Source organism: Natator depressus, chromosome 7 (assembly GCF_965152275.1).
Source record: "Natator depressus isolate rNatDep1 chromosome 7, rNatDep2.hap1, whole genome shotgun sequence".
In the NCBI taxonomy this organism is placed as follows: domain Eukaryota; kingdom Metazoa; phylum Chordata; order Testudines; family Cheloniidae; genus Natator; species Natator depressus.
In genome coordinates, this window is record NC_134240.1 from 105,624,537 (window position 1) to 105,647,008 (window position 22,472).

Here is a 22,472-nt window from a genome sequence, read left to right on the forward strand (position 1 = left end):
ATGAGGTTCAATAAGGACAAGTGCCGGACAGAAGAATCCCATGCACGGCTACAGGCTGGTGGGGACTGACTGCCTAAAGCAGCAGTTCTGCAGAAAATGACCTGGGGATTACAGTGGACGAGAAGCTGGATATGAGTCAACAGTGTGCCCTTGTTGCCAAGAAGGCTAACGGCATATTGGGCTGCATTAGTAGGAGCATTGTCAGCAGATTGAGGGAAGTGATTATTCCCCTCTATTCAGCACTGGTGAGGCCACATCTGAAGTATTGCTTCCAGTTTTGGGGGGCCCACTATAGAAATGATGTGGACAAATTGGAGAGAGTCCCAGTGGAGGGCAACGGAAATTATTAGAGGGCTGGGGCATATGATTTATGAGGCGAGGCTGAGGGAAGTGGGATTATTTAGTCTGCAGAAGAGAAAAGTGGGGTGGGGGAGGGGATTTGATAGCAGCCTTCAACTACCTGAAGGGGAGCTCCAAAGAGGATGGAGCTAAGTTGTTCTCAGTGGTGGGAGATGACAGAACAAGGAGCAGTGGGGGAGGTCTAGGTTGGATATTAGGAAAAACTATTTCACTAGGAGGGTGGTGAAGCACTGGAATGGGTTACCTAGAGAGGTGGTGGAATCTCCATCCATAGAGGTTTTTAAGGCCCGGCTTGACAAAGCACTGGCTAGGATGATTTAGTTGGGGTTGGTCCCGCTTTGAGCAGCGGTTTGGACTAGATGACCTCCTGAGATCTCTTCCAACCGTAATCTTCTGTGATTCTATGATTCTATGTTACTTCAGAGCCTCAAGCTAAGTTTTATGCCATAAAGCAGGCTCTGATGTACTGATTTGTGGTATGCAGTTTTCTCACTGCTGTTTCTGTCCTCATACGAGGCTGATTCTTCTTTATCATTTCTCTCCTTTTCATGTAAAGTAGATTTTTTTTGTCGTCATTCTCCTTTCTATGTGAGCCACATTCTTCTTTATCATCACTCTCCTTTTATGCCACCAGGAAATGTGGACTTTTCTCCATCACTTTCCTCACATTTCCATTCCTCATCTTTTCATAATAGGACTTCCATCATTTTATACTTCGCTCCTCAATTTCTTCTGCACTGGGATGATTGCTACTGCCTAGAGCCCAGTCTGTGTTGTTCTGTTACAGATATTTTCCCATCAAATTTTCCCCTTTCTGCAAACTAGATTACAATTGAGGTTTTTGCTTCCTATACTGAGTTCCTGACTGGAGACACCGTGCCCCTTACATAATCGTGAGGCATGGCTGACAACATTGTAAGAGGTTCAAGGAAAATGTAGTTTTTCAGAAAGTCTGGAAGGGTCCACGAGATTCTAGAAAGGTCCAGAACATTCCAGGAAGTTAGTGAAAAATGAATCCACATACGGAATACTTTTAAAACATTTTGTTTACCCTTTTGTTGCTAACAACAAAAACAGCATTCCAAGCTTGGCGACCCCCACACCCATAAATCTGGCCCTGGTCTTGAGGGGCAGGCAGCAGATGGGAGACATACTCACAACGAATTCAGAGATAGAGTGACTCTGCAGGAAAAAAAGCTAAAAATAAACCAAAATGATGGGGAAGTTTGGATGAGGTTTCTTTTTTATTATGTAAATTTAACAAGCGACAATTCCCATGAAGGAGATGAGTTTTGGTCAATAACTATGTGCACACATTTTGCTAAGAAATTAATGTTGGGACTGAGCCTGATTTCATTTCTAGAACTGAAATTTAATCTCTACACTTTGAGTTAATTTAAAAATCTTAAACAGATAGATACATGTAACCTGGTGTATGTTGTTTACCTTAAATGTCTTGAGGAACCTTATCACAAACTTTTTGAAAAGCCAAGCAAATTATATGCAACAGGGTAAGGGTCAAACTCCTGATACATATTGAAAACTTGCATGGATAGGAAACAGCTTTCATTACTAGTTGCTCTTTAGAAAGGATGAAAGCCAAGTTAAATTATTGTCTAATGTTTATTAAAATTTGGTTAGTCAATGCTAAAGATTGTGGAAACTCTAGACCTTTAAATAGAATAGGGTAGCTAATAGCAGAAAAAATTAGCTTGACTAAAGAATAAACATAAGTTGGTATCATCAGAGTAATTTAAAGTATCAAATGTAAAGTGTTTATAGATCATTAGCAATATCTAAAGTACTGTTACTAGGTCACATAGAAGTAATTGGTGCACCATCATTCTGTGTGTGTTTTGAAGTGCAACTTTAAAGGCTGTGTATGTTTCATAACTTGAGGAAATAAAAGTGAGAAGAAACATTTATTGAATATCTTTTCTGTGTACAAGAAACAGCAATAGCTACATCAGTCTTTACATTATCCTCGGTTGCTGCTAAACCTTTCCTTGCAAAGACTAGACAACAATGATATCACAGGTTTCAGAGTAGCAGCCGCGTTAGTCTGTATCTGCAAAAAGAAAAGGAGGATAAATTTGTTAGTCTCTAAGGTGCCACAAGTCCGCCTTTTTCTTTTTAATGATATCACAGTTAATAAAATGTACACAAAGTACAGAAAACCTACTGCTGGGTGGAAGGGGGTTTCTCCTTGAATTTTGATTTTAAACTTCTTGAGCACAAAAAAGAGGGGTGCAAGTAACATCCCGTGTGCATAAAAAAGCAAGAGGTGCCGCGAACTGTCTCTCATGCCCTAGGAGTGTGTCTTAATACCGAAAGTGCAGTTAAACTTCCAAGAATATTGTATTCATGTCTTGGAAAATCTCGATTGCGTGGTTAATATATTTTGAAGATTACATAAAAAGTACTTATTCACAGTGTGTTGTAGAGAACAAGATGTGCTAAAATAATTTAAGACTTTTTTTATTATTTGCATCCAGATTATGCTATAATATTTTATATTATATTATATAAAAATAAACTCAAACAAAAAATCTAAATGTTCCGTTCCAAAAATGTCAAAAATGCTTTTTTCAAACTTAGTTTCAAAACCAATTTTCATCACAAGTGGTATGTTCCTTGAAATATTTAGCTGTCGACAAAGCAACGTTTTCTGACAGAAAAATATTCTGTTGGAAAATTTCCAACCAGCTCTACTTAGAATTGAAGTTTGATTGTATATTAATATTACTGGATATTTTAAAAAAAATTTGAGTAATATATTGAGCAAGAGAGTTCTTCATTTTTTAAGTCTTTTAGGCTCACCTGTTGACACATGGAATACATAGGAGTGATTTCTGAATGTTAGAAGTACAAATGGATTCAGATGTTTAGCTCTTTCTCTGCTAGTTCTGGCTCACCTCACTGACTCAGTGTAGCACAGACCAAACACAGTTTGTGAAAACAGAGTAGCTAGAGTTACTTGTAAAGCGCTCTCTTGGGGGCCAATAAAGTCTATCTTTGTTTATGTAATGAAATCAGGGAGCAAGGGTCTGCTGTAATTTTTTGCTGATGGGATTCCATTGGTATTGTCTTTCAATGAAAAGCCTGAATTTAATAAACCTTTAAGGCTGACTTACTTTTTCTCATGATGTGCTGCCTAGCCCTAATGGATTGCTGTTGATAATTTGGGTTGTTTTGTTTATGTAGTGTTAGAGCTTCTCTTTAAGCAGCTGGCTGGAAACTGAGATGAAGGCTGCCTTAATTCACTTTTAATAAAAGATCAGTGGGTTTATTGTGGGAAAAATAAAATACAGATGTAAACTTTACCTGATATAAGAATTAAATGTATGTTTAACCTTTCTTTCTTGTTTGTTCAATGCTACTGGTACTTAATCCTCTTTGTTTTTGAGACTATTATCTTTCTTTTGTGCTTTTACATTTTAAATTTGACTTAAACTGTAAAAACAAACTATGCTGATGATTTTCATCTCAAATGCTCACCAAATCCCTCAGATTTTTCAAAGTATTTAAAAAGTAATCTCCAGACTGAAGTTTCATTAAAACCTTTGCTCTTGCTCTGGGACAAAAGTTCAGAGAAGCTTCTGATGACTTTGATTTGGAAACTGTAAAACAAAAAACGGCATGGTGTGAATTGTTAATTTAAGTTTTCTTGTGAGTCTGCCAAGTTGTCTCCAGAAGTTTACAATTAATATCCAAGAATGCTTAATAATATCCTGAATGTCATATTAAAGATTTTTTTCTCTTTTTATATTAAATATAAGAAGGAAAAAAGCCCACTAGTGAAAATAAAAATAGAGCATGTCTTATTTCTTTTACAAAAATAAGTCCGTGTTTACATGGCAGTAAATTAGCCCTCTAGAAAGAAACATCAGTCTCAGAGAAATCTTTCAGTGATGATTGTTTTCAGTATCTTTTTTTTTTTTAAACAAATCAATTGTCAAGATGTGTGCACTGATTTTTATGAAGACATTCATTTTATTTTTGGTACTTGGAAGGTATAGGATTTTAGATAAGGTTTACCGAAGTGATGTTCATCTTATCTACAGTAGAAATTAAAACAACTTCTTATGGAGGGTAATCCCAACCCAAAATGTACTGACATTTTGTCGTCTCAACAAAACTGTTTTTTGCAAATCCCTGGAAAAGAAAATCTAGCCTTAGCAGATAAATAACTTGAGCACTGGATTTAGAATCTATGAGAAGGCAATTCCATTATACTATAATTTCCAGATCTATTAAACCCACTATTTACACATTCTTTTAAAAAGTGCAGCATCCTATTATCTGCAAAATAATTTTCCGCTAGGCACGCTTTCTAGATTGACAAGATGAGTCATCAGCAGGTGGCACTGGAACTCAAGTGCTTAGAGTTAGAGGTGGTCTATGAGGTGATGTAGTTTTTTCTAATGGAAGTCGTCTTATATTTAAAAATCCTCAAGATGGTCACTACCGTAACTACAGTACCATAAGAGCAAAGGATTTTAGGTTATTAGGAGAAGTAAGCCAAAATTTATTTATGCCATAGGTCAAATGAAATTTTATTCTTTAATTTGAATCCAGAGATGAATCTTTTTGGGCAGTTGTTTTGGAAATCTTCAGTTACACTGCTGTGATGAACCTAAATGAGACTACCTGTGCAAAGGTTTTTTTCCTCTTGAGACAGCATGCTCATTTCTTCTAGACTTTCTGGGTATATTTTTAATATTTCCAGAACTGCTTCTTTGTGATATTGATTGTACACTTTGATATTTTTCTTAGAAAGGAAAAATGAAATCTGAGTGTTTGCCAGTGATTGTTTATGGAAAGGGTGCTAAAATACACAAATGAAACCCTGGCTAGATACTTATGTTTTCTACAGTAAAATGGGAGTGTATGAAGCATATCGTATCTTCTCATTTAGCTGTTTAAATTATTTATGGTGAATCAAATTATATTGCCTGTAAGTTGTTTTTTTGTTTAAAAAAAAAAAGTCTTAGGGTTATATCTAAAATACAGCGGTATTGTTCTAATGTGTTATAAAGTGGTTGTAGACTTCCATAAAATCTCCTGCTATGTGCATTCTGTAGCTTTCCTGTAGTTTTTGAAATTTAAATTATTATAACAGAGTTATCCAAGTTACTCTGAGGAACACACACACAGCTTCTCCCTCTTGATGACATTGCAGAATTTGGATTTAGGTAGTTAGTGAACCACAGCATTTAAAAAAGGGAGGAAAAAACATGTATGTAATGTTTGGGGATACTTGAAAACAGAGCGGAGATTACCTAAGAGGCTTGGGTACTGGTATAGTTTTCACTCTACATACATTTATATTTCAAGTGATATCCATGTGATAAACTCAGCCTACCGTGACCACCTCATCTGCACTCTATCCATCTCCAGCATGACTATTGCTAAGATTCTAAATATTTGGAGGCAGGAAACATAAAGCAACTTGCCAGAGAACCGTTTGCTTCTCTTCGTTGTTCCTCCTCCCCATGTGGAATTTCCCCACAAAAATTTAATGGCTCGAGGTTCAGAACAGGCAATATTTAGTCCTGGGACAAGGACAGGCATAAGCTCCAGTATCTCATAAATCGCCAGTTGAACAGCATATGCTCCATCCCCCCTTTCTAATATTAGAGGCACTTGTTTCTAGCTATGGTAGATTACAGTGTAGTGTAAACTGTACATATATATTGAGATTAAGTCTAAATCTAAAAAATATTGTAATTAATTCATAAATGTCAAACACTATAGAAGTGAGTTGGGATGATTTCACTCCTTTCTATATGCACACTTCTTTTGTCTTCAGTATTAGTAATTCAGGTCCTTTTCTGTCAAAGATTATGATGAAAACTTTCAGGTGACGACCCAGGAGAAAGTATAAAGGGCCCAATTGAATGATTCCAAGGACTGGAATATGTTTTCCTCTTTTCTGATAATATATACTCACTGAAGAATGTAAGATTTCCTATGAGTTTATATTGAAAAAATCCTTTGTGTATGTTGCAAATTTCCACCATGGTACGAGGGAATGTAGATATTTTACATCTATTAGTATGACTCATGCATACAACTTTTTTCATGCTGCAGTGAGTTTTAATGGCACAATATAAATAGAAAGCCAATATGAATTTAGACACACAACTTCCATTTTAAAAATGAGAGTTGTAATGAGAGTTGTCAAACTAACTACTCAAGTCAACTTTGAAATTTTCTCAAATGTCTACTTTACTTAATATGTAAAGAATTGGGTTTGGGGCTATATCACTGAAATTATGAGTTCCTGGGGTTTTTTTGTTTCGAAGCTGTGATAGCTCTAAATTAGATTGCATTTTAATAGTAAATCTTATGACAAAAATGTTCCGTGTGTAATGAAGGTTTGTGGATTTGCCAGGGATATAGTTAATTTTAATTTGAGGCTCCACTTTATTCCTTGAAAGTGGTGTTTTTTCACAGTTAGATATCACTATCCATTCTTAAAAACATTTTGGACTTCTGCTTTTGTACTTGTTACAGGCAGTGCTTGAGGTAGCCATTTCTTTGGTCTTTCCTTTGGTTTAGAATCTGCCAGTTAATACTTGACTCTAGTTAATTTTATACCTAAAACTTCACCTCAAAACACACAGAATTTCACAATTAATCCATGTAATTTTTCAGAGGGCTGCACATTTATTTAATTTTCAGAACTCAGAACTTTAAACTCAATATATTTTCAAACCCAGTGTAAATGCATTTTAGGGAAAATTGAGTTAAGATGAGTGACCAAGCTTTCCTTGCTTATGTAGATGAAAGTACAGTATGCAAGAGGCTGAGCAAGAGTTAAATTGCCTTACCCCATTGTTTAGGTTGGAAAACAGCTCTGAGATGGTTACTAAAATATTTGTCCACTCTTGACCATTTGAATCCATAAGTAATTACACTTGTAATACAAACAGTTTTTTACTCAATCTAGCTGAAAAGACAAACTGGTTTCCAAATCCCCAAATTGTTTCGTTGGGGTAATGGTGACTTAAATTGTGCTGTAAATGTTACACTAACGTTTCATTCAACCAGCTCTGTTTAGAAAGCATAACATTTAAGAGTGGTTTATTTAATAAAGCAATTTCTAGTCTTTGGCTTAGACGAGAATGTTCTAAAGCCATGAGGTTTAAGCTTATACTTGGAGTTGAGGAATATTGTTTTAACTTAAAGTAGAAATTTGCTTTTCGTAAAACAGCAATAGTTACAAACTGATCCTGAATGATTTTCAAATGAGAAAATCAAGGTCAGATAGAGAGTTTTTAAAGTAAATGTTTTATTGCGTGTTTTAAGCAAACACTGTATACGGAAGGCTACTCTAAATGAAAACTTCCTGGTTGTCTGTAAATGCAAAGTAATCAGTTTAATCCAACAAAAGGTATTGATTATACAGAAGCCTTAAAAAAAACAACCTACAAATTGGAGTCATTGATGCTTGGAAAGAGAGGCATTGCTAGTGAGCAGAATGAACTATCATTTGAAGTGGAAGGATGGAGTGAATGGAGCTGGGAACCGTTAGAAGGGCTTCGCTTGCTAGAAGCTTCAGGAATGTAGCCTGGATGTGGTTCTGTGTAAAACTGATTAGTTCATCTTATTTTTTCAGTGATCAGTCTTAATATTGCAATTACTAGGTGGTTGTTTCTCATTCTAACTGTAATAAGTATGAAAGCTGCTGATCAGTACTGTAAATGGGTGGTTAGTATTTTAATTGTATGACATCTGTATGAATTTCTGACTCAGCATGCCTAAAGTTGAAGTAATTGGCAGGAAGCAATTAATTGAAAGTAATAAAACAAGATCATCTAAATATTGTTGAGAGTTTAGTACCAGGAGAGAGGATTTATGCTTGTCTCAAAAAATTCAGAAAATTTATTTCTTCTAATTCTTCAAGATCAAATGTGCCACTGCATAAAGATTTGAGTATTCAAGTGGAAGAACAGAACACTGATTAATTTAATTCTGTGAATGAGATGGTTTCAAGGACATTGTTGTCATTGAAGTATAGCCGCAATAACAATTTAAACCCTTTTTCAGATCTTCTATCAGCTCTTTAGCGTCAACTTTTTTCAAGAGAAGTCTCTGCCAATTTTTTGGCAGTAGAAGATGAACATCAACTGATTGTCTTTTTTATTACGCAAAATGAACTTTTTAAAGAAGTGGCTGAAACTGTTTGAGATGCAGGCTTCAGACTCTGCTACATTCAGTGTGATTTGTCATAATTGTGCTCATGAGCAGTGGGTTTCAGACCCTATGTCGCTCGAATTTGTTCTTTGTTTTTTTACTTTTCATAGCATAGCCCTTGTAACGTGATACATGTTTTCTGTTCGAAAACTAGTCATGTTTGATAGTGCCACCACATTTCTTGAACTGTGTATGGAGGTTCAATGGGGGGAGTGACTAAAATGAATAACAGGTCAAAGGTGGGGTTTCAAAGTAATTAACAGCTCAAAGATCAAACTTGTTTTAAACGGGGTGAATTGTCTGATTAGAGTGACAAATTATTGCTGAGGTGATAATTTTCTTTAACTGCTGGGATAAGGAATATTTTAGTTGTTTTTTCATTTCTAGAAACACCTTATAATCTTGGGAAGATTATCCTTTTAACAAAAATTCTATCTCTGGGGCTTTCCTAATGCTACTCATGATATTCTTGGAATATTGAATATTGACTTGTATATTGAATTAACAAAAATGTTCCATTTCTTCTTTTGTATTTTAATATTTCATTAAAGGGCATAGAACAAATGATTCATCACTAACACGATAAAAACAGTTTGCTGCCATAATGGTGGGTCATACTGTTCTTTTTGTGTTTCGAATGAACAACATTTCAAACAAACTGCTTTTGTAGTGCTGAATTTTTTATTGTCAGCACCAACTCAGCAAGACTGTAGGTAATAACTGAGTTTAGAGTTCAAAGAAGCAAGACTTGAGTATTCATTGTGGACACCATAAAATATATTAATATATTAATTTGAGAAACCTTTTTTTAAAAGATACCCAAGTCAAGCTTGTGTTTCTGAGATGGTGCAGAAATCACTAACAGGGTCACTTAATGTTTATGGTGAAGTTGTTTCTGGATCATTTTGTTTAGTCTTGATTAAAACCATTCCTTGCACATAGTGAACTCTGGAGTCTTGTAGCTGGCATGTTATGTAACTGATATGTCTATTCTTTTTTTCATTCTTCTTCATAGGGTCAGTATAGGCCATCTGACTTATTGTGTCCAGAGACATATGTCTGGGTACCCATTGAGCAGTGTCTACCTACACTTGAGCACTCTAAGTATTGTCGCTTCAACCAGGACTTAAAAGCAGGTAGGTTTATAATAAAAGGTAGGCCAAATTGTCTAACTTACTTTTACAATATCTATCACTGACATCATCTGCTAATAAGATTTCCATAAAGCCTTATATCTATTTTTATAAACATCAAAAAAGCACTTCCAGTAATCATAGCAAATAGAGAGCATGTCTTCAGCTGTCTATTAACAGTATGCAAGTGATGAAAATGAAAAGGTTTCAGTGTATAATACATTCCATAGAATATATGTAATTTAAAGTGAATATTTCCTAATGGCTTTATGTGAACATATACATTATTTATTCAGTCCATTTGATGAGCTAAATGACCAGTCTTTTCCTTCTTTAGACTTCAGTCTGATACAAATATTTAAATAAAGAAAAAGGAAAGAAGTCAGGATAAATATCTTAAGCTGAAAAGAGTACCAAAATTGAATTAAAAGGGATCTCCAAATGCATTTATTAACAAAGATTCAGTACCTGTAGGGGATTATATGATGAATACCTCAAATAGTGAAGATAAGAGGAGCATTGTGCATATGACTAATCTTGACTTCACCTTGTTTTACCTCTTAGTGTCTGGATTGCTTCTTTCACACAGTGATTCACCAGCATGTGATGTTCTGATCAAAATCATCACAGTTCAGAATATAAAATGATAAAAAAGATTAAAAACAACATAATAGAATAAAAAAGATGTACCTCTCCTGTAGGCCAACTCAATGCTCCGGAAAGGTTCTGTAGGAGTATTATAGCACTGGATAGCGCATGCATGAGAGAGGTGGCACAAGGACAGGAAGCCAGCACTGCATGTCTTTGGGAGAACTCATTTTAAAAATAGCTTAAAATGAGGTGCTGAATACCTTTCTTTTTCACCACAAAGCTGTCTCTTCATATCACCACTCTATGAGGTCACCGACCATTGTACCATTCAAAGATGTAAAACCATTAGGGTATGTCTACGCTACAAAATTAGGTAGATATTATAGAAGTCGATTTTTAGAAATCATTTTATTCAGTCGATTGCATATGTCCACACTAAGTGCATTAAGTTGGTGGAGTGCGTCCTCACTACTGTGGCTAGCGTGGACTTACGGAGCGGTGCACTGTAGGTAGCTATCCCACAGTTCCCGCAATCTCCCCCGCCCACTGGAATTCTGGGATAAGCTCCCAATGCCTGATGGGGCAAAAACATTGTTGCGGGTGGTTTTGGGTACATGTTGTCAGTCCCCCCTCCCTCCGTGAAAGCAACGGCAGACAATCCTTTTGCGCCTTTTTTCCACGCAGACGCCATACCGCGGCAAGCGTGCATCCCGCTCAGCTCAGCTCAGCTCGCCGACACCACCGCTATTGTGTCCCAGGTGCTGCTGGCAGCAGACGGTGCAATAGGACTGCTGACCGTCATCATACACAGCTTCCGCTGCAACTCTGCTCTGCTGCTATTGTTTCAAGAGCAAATTTCTCCATGTTGTCTGTCATGGGCTCCTGGGTACATGTGTTCTTCCTCGGGAAATGTGCGCGGTGCTAACAGTCATCCTCCACCACTTCCTCTACAGCTCTGCTCTCCTGCTCTCATGAATCCACCTCACAGGTCCTCTCGTCATTCTCTATAAATGTCTATTCTCATGGCATCCGTCGTCAGCCACCACTTCCGCTGCAACTCTGCTCACCTGCAGTCGCCATACCACGGCAAGCATGGAGCCCGCTCAGATCACTGCGGCAGTTATGAGTATTGTAAACACCTCGTGCATTATCCTGCAGTATGTGCAGAACCAGAACCTGCAAAAGCAGGCGAGGAAGTGACAGCAGCATGGTGATGATAGTGATGGACTATCATGGACACAGACTTTTCTCAAAGCACGGGCCCTGGCAATTTGGACATCCTGGTGGCAATGGGGCAGACTCATGCTGTGGAACGCCGATTCTGGGCCCGGGAAACAAGCACAGACTGGTGGGACTGCATAGTGTTGCAGGTCTGGGATGATTCCCAGTGGCTGCGAAACTTTCGCATGCATAAGGGCACTTTCATGGAACTTTGTGACTTGGTTTCCCCTGCCCTGAAGTGCAAGAATACCAAGATGAGAGCAGCCCTCACAGTTCACAAGCAAGTGGTGATAGCCCTATGGAAGCTTGCAATGCCAGACAGCTACCGGTCAGTCGGGAATCAATTTGGAGTGGGCAAATCTACAGTGGGGCCTGCTGTGATCCAAGTAACCAACGCAATCACCGAGCTACTGCTATCAAGGGTAGTGACTCTGGGAAATGTGCAGGTCATGGTGGATGGCTTTGCTGCAATGGGATTCCCTAACTGTGGTGAGGCAATAGACGGAACGCATATCCCTGTCTTGGGACTGGACCACCTTGGCAGCCAGTATGTAAACCGCAAAGGGTACTTTTCAGTGGTGCTGCAAGCACTGGTGGATCAGAAGGGACATTTCACCGACATCAACGTGAGATGGCCGGGAAAGGTACATGACGCTCGCATCTTCAGGAACTCTGGTCTGTTTGAACAGCTGCTGGAAGGGACTTACTTCCCAGACCAGCAAATAACTGTTGGGGATGTTGAAATGCCTATTGTTATCCTTGGGGACCCGGCCTACCCCTTAATGCCCTGGCTGATGAAGCCATACACAGGCACCCTGGACAATAGTAAGGAGCTGTTCAACTATAGGCTGAGCAAGTGCAGAATGGTAGAATGTGCATTTGGATGTTTAAAAGCACGCTGGCGCAGTTTACTGACTTGGTTAGACCTCAGCGAAACCAATATTCCCATTGTTATTGCTGCTTGCTGTGTGCTCCACAGTATTCTTGAGAGTAAGGGGGAGACGTTTATGATGGGGTGGAAGGTTGAGGCAAATCACCTGGCCACTGATTACACACAGCCAGACACCAGGGCGATTAGAAGAGCACAGCAGGGCGCGCTGTGCATCAGAGAAGCTTTGAAAACCAGTTTCGTGACTGGCCAGGCTACGGTGTGACAGTTCTCTTTGTTTCTCCTTAATGAAAACCCTCCCCCTTTGTTCACTCTACTTCTCTGTAAGCCAACTGTCCTCCCCACTTGGATCACTGCTTGCAGAGGTGAAACGTTGTTTCAAAATCATGCATTCTTTATTAATTCATCACACAAATAGGGGGATAACTGCCAAGGTAGCCCAGGAGGGGTGGGGGAGGAGGGAAGCACCGGATGGGGTGTGGGAGGAGTGAAGGACAAGGCCACACTGCACTTCAAAACTTATTGAATGTCAGCCTTCTGTTGCTTGGGCAGCCCTCTGGGGTAGAGTGGTTGGGTGCCCGGAGCCCCCCCGTCCCTCCGCGTTTTTCGGCATCTGGGTGAGGAGGCTATGGAACTTGGGGAGGAGGTCGGGCAGTTACACTGGGGCTGTACCGGTGGTCTGTACTCCTGCTGCCTTTCCTGCACCTCCACCAGACGCCGGAGCATATCAGTTTGATCCCCCTCAGCATTGCTTCCTGCCTCCTCTCATCTTGTTCCCACCACCTCTCATCTTGCTTGTCCCTCCTGTCCTCGCGTTCATTTTCTGCTTTCTTGGACTCTGCCTTTGTTTGCCTCCACGCATTCTTTCAGTGTGGGAGGACTGCATGAGCTCAGAGAACATTTCATCGCAAGTGCGTTTTCACCTTCTTATCAGCGCTAGCCTCTGGGATGGAGATGATAGGAGGAGCGTTGAAATATTTGCAGCTGTGGGAGAAAAAAAGGGAGAGCAGTATTTAAAAAGACACACTTTAGAGAACAATGGGTAGACTCTTTCATGGTGAACCAAGCTGTTAACATTACATAGCACATGTGCTTTCGGTACAAGGTCTCATTTTGCCTCTTATATTGAGGGCCTGCCAGTTTGGTGTGAGAGATCACACGCAGGGCCAGGCAACAGCATTCGGCTTGCAGGCAGCCATGGTAAGCCACAGTCTTTCGGCTTCTTCAACCTTCATAACATGTGGGAATGGTTTCAAACAGCAGCACCCTCCTTTCCCATACCAAGCACCTGTTGGGTTGGGCATTTAAAAGAAGGGGCTGCGGTTTTCAGGTAAACGTACAGCACAAACCCAACTAAACCCCTCCACATCCAATTCTCTGGGATGATCACTCTCCTGAGGATAACACAGAGAGATAAAGAACAGATGTTGCTTGAATGCATCAAACACCGGGACCATACGCTGCCATGCTTTGTTACGCACTGATTACGTGCTACTGGCCTAGCGTGGTAAAGTGTCCTACCATGGAGGACGGAATAAGGCTGCCCTCCCCAGAAACCTTTTGCAAAGGCTTTGGGAGTACTTCCAGGAGAGCTTCATGGAGATGTCTCTGGAGGATTTCCGCTCCATCTCCAGACGTTAACAGACTTTTCCAGTAGCTGTACTGGCCGCGAATGCATCCTAAGTCTTCAGGGCAAATTAATCATTAAACACGCTTGCTTTTAAACCATGTATTTTATATTTACAAAGGTACGCTCACCAGAGGTGCCTTCTCCAGCTTCATGGTTCAGGAGCTCGCCTTGGGAGGGTTGGGAGGGTATTGGCTCCAGGGTGATAAACAGTTCCTGGCTGTCGGGGAGAACGGTTTCTCCGCTTGCCTGCTGTGCGCTATCCTCCTCCTCGTCATCTTCGTCATCCCCAAAATCCTCATCTCTGTTGCATGAGACTCCCCCCTTGCAGGTGTCCACAGACAGGGGTGGGGTAGTGGTAGGGGCTTCCCCTAGACTTGCATGCATCTCATCATAAAAGCTGCATGTCTGGGGCTCTGACCCGGAGCGGCCATTTGCCTCTTTGGTTTTTTGGTAGGCTTGTCTGAGCTCCTTAATTTTCACACGGCATTGCTGCGGGTCCCTGTTGTAGCCTCTGTCCATCCAAGCCTCTGCCCTTGGAGATTTTTGCAAATATTTTTGCATTTCATCTTTTGGAATGGAGTTCTGATAGCACGGATTCGTCTCCCCATACAACGATCAGATCCAGTACCTCCCGTTTGGTCCATGCTGGAGCTCTTTTGCGATTCTGGGACTTCATGGTCACCTGTGCTGATCAGCTTGCCATGCTGGCGAAACAGGAAATGAAATTAAAAAGTTCCCAGGGCTTTTCCTGTGTACCTGGCTCGTGCATCTGAGTTGAAAGTGCTGTCCAGAGCGGTCACAATGGCGCACTCTGGAATAGCTCCCAGAGGCCCATACCGTCAAATTGCATCCACACTACCCCAAATTCGACCCGGTGATGTCGATTTCAGCGCTAATCCCCTCGTTGGGGACGAGTACAGAAATCAATTTTAAGAGCCCTTTAAGTCGACAGAAATGGCTTTGTTTTGTGGATGGGTGCAGAGTTAAATCGATCTGACGCTGCTAAATTCGACCTAAATTTGTAGTGTAGACCAGGGCTTAGAGTCCACATGGCTTGAATGTACATCTTGATGTTTGAAACTGTGGTTCCCTAATGATATCCCGTTCTTTTTTTTTCTGTGAGCATGAACAGTAATGGAATTAAATATTATTTGCCCTATTTTTCCTTAATTCTTATTTAAAATCATAAGAATATTTCCATGTACTTTAGTGTTGGGGTTTTTTAGTGTGTAGTTGACAGCTGAATAAAGAATTAGTGTTTCAATGGCAGTATATCTGCAGTGTGGGGAAGGATGGAGGACATATTGTCCTTTCTCACAAGCTGTCTGGTTGACTGAAGGGGTTGCTTTGGACCTTAGAAGGAGCTACATTCAGCACTGCTCATCAGTAGGAAGATTATGGGAACACAGAGAACTTCAATAATGGGGAGTTCTAGAGGTGGTAATAAAGTATCTGAAAATATCTAGCTACTTCAATGCATTTGAAAGGAAACAAAAAAAATATGTATTTTGTACAACTCCTGAGCTGAATTTTAACTTGAGGGAATTTGCAATGTTAATTGTCTATAAAATTCCTTAAAAGTAGAGCTCATTATGGAAACCTGGGTAGGACCTTTTGTGTGTATATAAATAATATACCCTGCCATTCATATTGCCACCAGTTATATCTTCCTGTTTCATTAGCCCATGTCTATTTAAGGAACATCATATGCAGTAGTAGCGGTACTAAGTGATATCATGTCACTGTTTTGCTCCCTACAAGTAAACTGTTGCAGGGACTAAAACAGTAGCATATGGTGCTTGTTTGAAAAGTGTTGTATTAGTGCAATATGTGCACTTACAGTAGGACCTGTTAAATTAGGATATCATGGAAATGCAAACATTTATTAAGCCTCACATCATTCCAGTAATGTAGGTGTGTAATATGCTTTGTCACCATGCAATTAGATTGCATGTAACGTGCTTAATATAACAATGTGATGGACATTGAGACCACTGAAATTGAAATTTAATGCAGAATGCATCAGCCCATTTATTAAACAGGGGTTCTTCTTGGGAAGACACAACACCAGTGCTCAGTGATCTCCATTGGCTGCCAATAAGATTTTTGGTGCATTTCATGGTATTGACCTTAATCTATGAATGACCTGGTGTCTGAAAGACCTTCATTCTCCCTCTCCAGTACTGCCACAGCTGTGGTCAGCAGAAGAGTGAAAAGTGCCTCTCTGGTAAAAATGAAGATTGCTGGTAGGGCATTTTCCATGATAGGTTTTCTGCTTTGAAATTCGCTCCTTTCCCCACCCATTGGTCCATCGGTGCCTAGATCTGTTTAACTGGGAAGCATGCTGCAAAAAAATATTTTTGCTCCTGGACATTTGGGGAGAGGGCCAAGGCTTAGAGAAGGGTTATTATATTTGCCATGGTGGGGTGTATATTTTAATTATCGTTCTAATATGCTAGTGAATAGTTATACATTCTTTGACTTTCTAAAAGAAAAACTAGATTTTTCTTTTTGCTGCATTATTAGTCATTCCTGATTTGTGCTACTATTGGCTAAATGATTTTATTGGATCACTTGCTGTAAACTCCTGTGCCTCCTTTTGCATTTATTTTGCTCAGTTCCTGAATTTAAAACCCAGTGGAATTTATGGAATAAGGAATGAATCTACAGCAATGGGCGGGGGGAGGGGGTGTTTCATATGTTACTTGGTGAAGAGGGTGTCTAATTCCAATGCTTCTCCTCCCTCAGCATACCCTGATTGCTCTAAAAGTAGATACCAAGCATGTCACACGCTGTTCAAGAGAGCCAAGCCTACTCCTTGCAGTGGACTGCCCACATTATGAAGGCTTATATAGTTGCATATATAATGGGTTGCCATTGAAATGTCAAAACTTACCAAGCCACCACACCTATTGTATGGTTGTTATTGGCATATGTTGAGAGGAAGGATTCCCCTCAATGGTTAGGGCACTGACCTAGGACTCAAAAGACCTAGCTCTGCAACAGATTTTGTGTATGACTGGGCAAATCATTTAGTCTTTCTGTCACTCAGTTCCCCATCTGTAAAATAGGGATAATAGCACTTCCCTACGTCACAGGAGTGTTGATAAATACATTAAAGATTGTGGGGCGCTCTGATACCACAATAATGAGGGCTATATAAATACCTAGACAGAAATGTTACTTTTTAAATATTTAATGCAGCTATTATGTTGGGTATTGTACAAAACACGAAAACAAAGACCGTTTCTTCTCCAAAGTTTTTATAATAGAGCTACAACAATAACAAGGCGCAGTGGGGAAAAAAGACGAGGGAACTTATTTGGAATTTTGTTTTTAAGTGCTTGTGGATATCATGAAAAAAGTAGTTTTGAGGAGGCATTTAAATAGGGAGGATGGTGGCTTGACAAAGCAGGACTAAGTCATTGCATTCCAAAGAGAAAGCATGGAAAAATGTGCAAAGACACGAGTGGGATAAGGAAATAAATTGGTTTGGAGGCTGGCTTTGTTCCTTGCCCCAGGAAAGGAAAATGTTGTTGTACTTGCTAAATAACCAAATTAATGTAGGTTGGTGATAGTGTGGCAGTGAATAAACTAGAGACTTGGAAGATAACCCAATAGGGGTAAGGGAGCATCAGCAGCTCTGGGCTATGGAATCCTTATCATAGAAGAAACATTTGGAAATTTTAAGATGTAAAACTTTGTATCTTTATCAGTATTGAATATCTCAGTCCAGACACTATTTGAAATCAGACTTATGTCCTGTGGTTTAAGGAAATGAAAACACAGTTACATGCTGAAATATATGAGGCCTGCTGTGAGCTTACAGTCATTTGAGGTTTAAGTAGCTGCTGGCTCTAAGGAAGCTGCTCTCTACTGCAGGGCCAGTTTCCTGCAGCACACCCTCAGTACAGTCAGTAATGTGAGAGCCTATAATTAAGGTGGATTAGACAATACTGTTCTATTTTAGATGACTGGATTTTCCGTAATACTATTACCCTACCTGTAGTTATTCTATTAAGAGCTCCCAATTTTTCAGCTATAGGCCTCCCTACTCTCAAATTAGTAACTAGTTTCAATAAACAGCTGAAAGAAGCTACACAACATTTTCAGTGTCACCTTTTGGCAATAAAAAGTCACTGGAAATTCTCTTCTCCCTGTCTTCCTTAACATATATTTTTCAAGGTGAGAACATTTTGCAGACATTGATCAAGACAGGAAAAGAACCAACACTTTTTGCCACTTTCTAAAAAGCCAAATAATTCCAATTGAATTTAGCAGTTGCAGAATAATTGGTTGGTGAGGGAAGGGTGTATTTACTGCATTTGTTAAAATCTCCTGAGCAATGTAGAACTTTTTTTAAGCTCTTCCCTCCCCCACCTCTGCAATACTGTTAAGATTTCTGAAGTTCCTGTGTCTACCACGTACTAGAAAAGTATCTTTCCTTAAATCAGCTAGAAAATACTTTTGTGAATTTTCCACATTTGCATTTGGTTTTGATCAAATGGTAAGGCATACTTTAAGAACAGAAATACTGGGATAGTATTTGCATTTCTGATTACAGAGGATTATGCCTGTTTCACATTTTTTGTGTTTTGATATTTGGAGCATTCTGCACTCTGTCTTTGTAATGGCTTTAAACTGTACCATTCTTTCTCCTTCCTCATACTCTGCTGCTCCAGCATCTAATATCTTTCCCTGCAGCAGCAGACTGAAGAAAGAGAGGAGGAGGGAGATGGGATAAATTCCTCCAGTTATTACACAACAAAGTGATGAAACCAAAGGAGAGTCCAACATAGATAATATAAACAAAATATAGGTGCTAATTAAAATTCTTTCAGGCTTAACAAATTGTTTGAAGTCTCTAATTATTTGGAACTGTGATTTGGGCTAGTTTTCAGGGTGGAAATCAGTTGGTGCCTCACAGCTGCATCAGGTTGGACTCATTACTGATTCTGGTCAACATAATAGGGTTCAATGCACTTTATTTAACAAACAAAACAAAAAAATGCTTCCAGTCTTACAGAAATAGTCATATTGTGTGCCAGCAAACCCTTAAAACTGATTTTAGAGTATATTAGCATGTTGAAAACCTCTAGATATGTAGTTTCTAATGTACGATATGAAACAGTTTAAAAATAACTGGGTTCATCAAAAATTGTTAGTGTTTTTATAATCACTAGTTAAACTTCAGATATTAGAGCATACAAGCTGTGCTTTGCTAAAATATTCTTTCTTTTTATAAGTGGTAGTGAATTCAGTGATAAATAAAATTTCTGTTTGCTGTCTTTGCATAGGTGTTTTAAGGAATTGTGGTAGGTTTAAACCTTCAGCATCTTCAATTCCTCATACTTCTGTGAAGAGGTATGTTAGGATCCTGATAGAAATCATTTAGGCAACACCAAGTATCTTCACATAAACAGGATTTGACTAATTAAATGTAAATAGACAGGAAACTAACAGAACAGTGAAACGTACTGATAGTTTTTTGTTTTTTTAATAAAGGGAGGTTTGGAGAGTGAGATTCTTCTGAACTGTTTTCTCTGTGGTGTACAGATCATGAGTTCTTATCCCTCGAAATACTCTGCCTTAACTGAGAAGCCTATTGCAGACCAAGGGTCTACTGTATATTGAAACTAAACTCTCAGTAGCAATACAGAATGCCTCTAAAGATGTGCTTTGTCATCTATTGTCATTAAAAATAGTCAACTTCTTCACTAAAACTGTCCCCTGGAGCTTTAATAGACATTGTGTTGAGTATTCTACAAAAGTCAAAAATAAGGACAGATTCCTGTCCAAAGTTGTGAGGATAAATACATGTAAGTACCTAAGATAGATAGAACAAATGAGGATAAAGCAAAATATTGAATAGCTGTCCATTAAAGTGAGCACTGTCTATCCTGTGCACTGAATGAGGCAGAGGTCCTATGGAAAAAAGTGAGTATGATCATGTAATTAAAAATTGTATCATAATTAGGGCTCCATGTCTGTCGCAGAAGTCACTTCTGCAGCGGCCAGTGTGGCTGACCCCAGGGCTGCCAAGCAGCTGGCTCCGGGGACAGCCACTCAGGCGACCCCCCAGGCAGCCCCACTGGTCACTTCTGGAGTGGCCCTTGGGCCAGCCGCATCGGCCGCTACTTGGGCAGCTCCAGGCAGCTGGTGCCGCTGGCCTCGCCTCCCCAGCAGTGTCCCCCTCCCCCCCCCGTCCTCCCTCCAAACGGCAGCTCCCCAGCAGTATTCCCGGGGGCGGCCAGAGCAGCCACTGCTCAGCGGTCCCCAACAGCTGATGCTGTTGACCTCCCCCACCCCAAGATTTAGTCAGGGTTATTTATAGTAAAAGTCATGGACAGTTATTGCCTGTGACCTGTCCATGACTTTTACTATAAATACCCATGACTAAATCATAGTCTTAATCATAATGTATATTCACAAAGGGGACTGAATTAAGATTTCACAGGTAACCTTAAATCTGATATTTCCTAACTTTTCACTGCTTGATTATGCAACCTTAAAAATGTTCTTTTAATTTTGAGTATAATATAGTGTATATTTACTGTAACGTAAGTAATTGAACAACTTATTTGTGTTGCCCTTGTTGACATTGTGAAAATGTACCAAAACAGAATTATTTTAAAAAAGGAAAGTCTGACGAGTTCGGTCACCCCCTTGCAACTGTCACCTGATGTGCTGAAATTACCTCTGAGCCCGTTTTGCCTGCCAGCTCGGGACTTCCAGAACCCTGTCTTGTTGAACCAGACACGCTAGCCTGCTGCAACACAGACCCAGGGTCTGGTCCACACCCCCAAAGCTGCAGACTTAAGTAACCTGCTGAGCTGTTTTCAGCTATCTCCAGACACCCAGTTTCCAATAGGATCCACAACTCCAAATAAATCCGTTTTTACTCTATATAAAGCTTATACGGGGTGAATTCATAAATTGTCCGCCCTCTATAACAAAGATAAAGAGAGATGCACAGCTGTTTGCTCCCCCAGCTATTAATCACTTACACTGGGTTTATTAATAAACAAAAGTGATTTTATTAAGTATAAAAAGCAGGATTTAAGTGGTTTCAAGTAATAACAACCAGAACAAAGTAAGTCACCAAGCAAAATAAAGCAAAAACGCGCAAGTCTAAGAAACTGATTACAGGTCACAGACTTCTTTCACAGACTAGTCTCCTTCCTAGTCTGAGCCCAATCCTTTCCCCTGGTACAGTCCTTGCTAGTTTCAGCAGACATCTCATGTGGTAAGCAGGGGTTTTCTCATGATTGGCAGCCTCTTTTGTCCTGCTCCACCCCCTTTTATAGCTTTGGCACAAGGCGGGAATCTTTTGTCTCTCTGGGTCCCCATCCCTCCTCCTAAATGAAAAAGTACCAGATTTAAGATGGATTTCATTATCAGGTGACATGGTCACATGTCACTGTAAAACACCTAGTCTCCATACCCCATTGGTATGGAGCATTGAAGTCCAGAGTCGGTAAAGCTTAATGCAGGGCTGCCATAATTTGGGAATAAAGAACAGGAAGTCATGTCTCTGTCTGTCGGTCTGCATCCATTTTCCTTCCACAAAGAGGCCATTGGAGGAAAATGAATATAGAAAATTTCATCCAGTATTAGCCAGCACTAAGCAGATGGAATTGACGGTGAAAAGGGTAAATAAGATTACTTATTGCTTGTCTATTGGGTTGGTTGTGTTTCTAATTTAAAGCAGAAATATGCAGCTGTAAAGTCTTTTCAGCTTCAAACCTCAGAGTAACAAAATCAGTCTGTGAGTACACTCATCCAGTAGAACCAATTTAATAACCTTAATAACAAAATAGATATGAAATCAGGAGAATATTGGCACTTTATTTTTGTATTATTAGCAAGGTTGGAGAAAAATAGAATTATAGCTTGTACTTCTTATTAAAACAGGTGCAGATGGATAATGTTAGTTTTTGGTACAAAGAAAGCATTTAACTGGAACTCCAACTTTTGATGATCTAAAAGTGGATGTTGAGCATATATTTTGCTATTTAATTAATTCACACCACTTGCCCTCACAAGTCATCTGTGTCAGGCACACTTACATAGTCAATTCTCTGTGCAACTGGGAAAATGGAGATTTCAGTTGATATGCTGTATTATTATATACTGGCACATTTGAAGTATTTGATTATATTGTACAGAAAAAAGAAAAAAAAAAAACCTGGGTTAACTGGCACACTAAAATGCCAGCAATATTTCAATCCTGTGAATCCCCTTATTCACCTCAAGAATATGCTCCCTGAGGCTTAATAAGGTTTTCTTTAGTAAAAAAACAAAACTGCTAAATACCCACAGACTTGGACATTACATGAGTTGTTACAAATAGGTCTGTTCATTTTACAAGCGTGTTCATTTGCATAGTGCTTTCAATGTTTCATTAGAGAAACTAGTATGTAGTGACTGTTTTTGTAACTTTGTG

At 39.5% G+C, this 22,472-nt stretch overlaps 1 protein-coding gene across 1 annotated transcript in view; it reads left to right on the plus strand.

Annotated features, from left to right (window-relative positions):
- Nucleotides 1-22,472, plus strand: part of ATE1 (arginyltransferase 1) — a 176,508-nt gene that overhangs the window by 130,270 nt on the left and 23,766 nt on the right. The window contains 1 exon segment of the mRNA XM_074959230.1: nucleotides 9,578-9,698. Within this exon segment, the coding sequence (XP_074815331.1) occupies nucleotides 9,578-9,698 (121 nt within the window).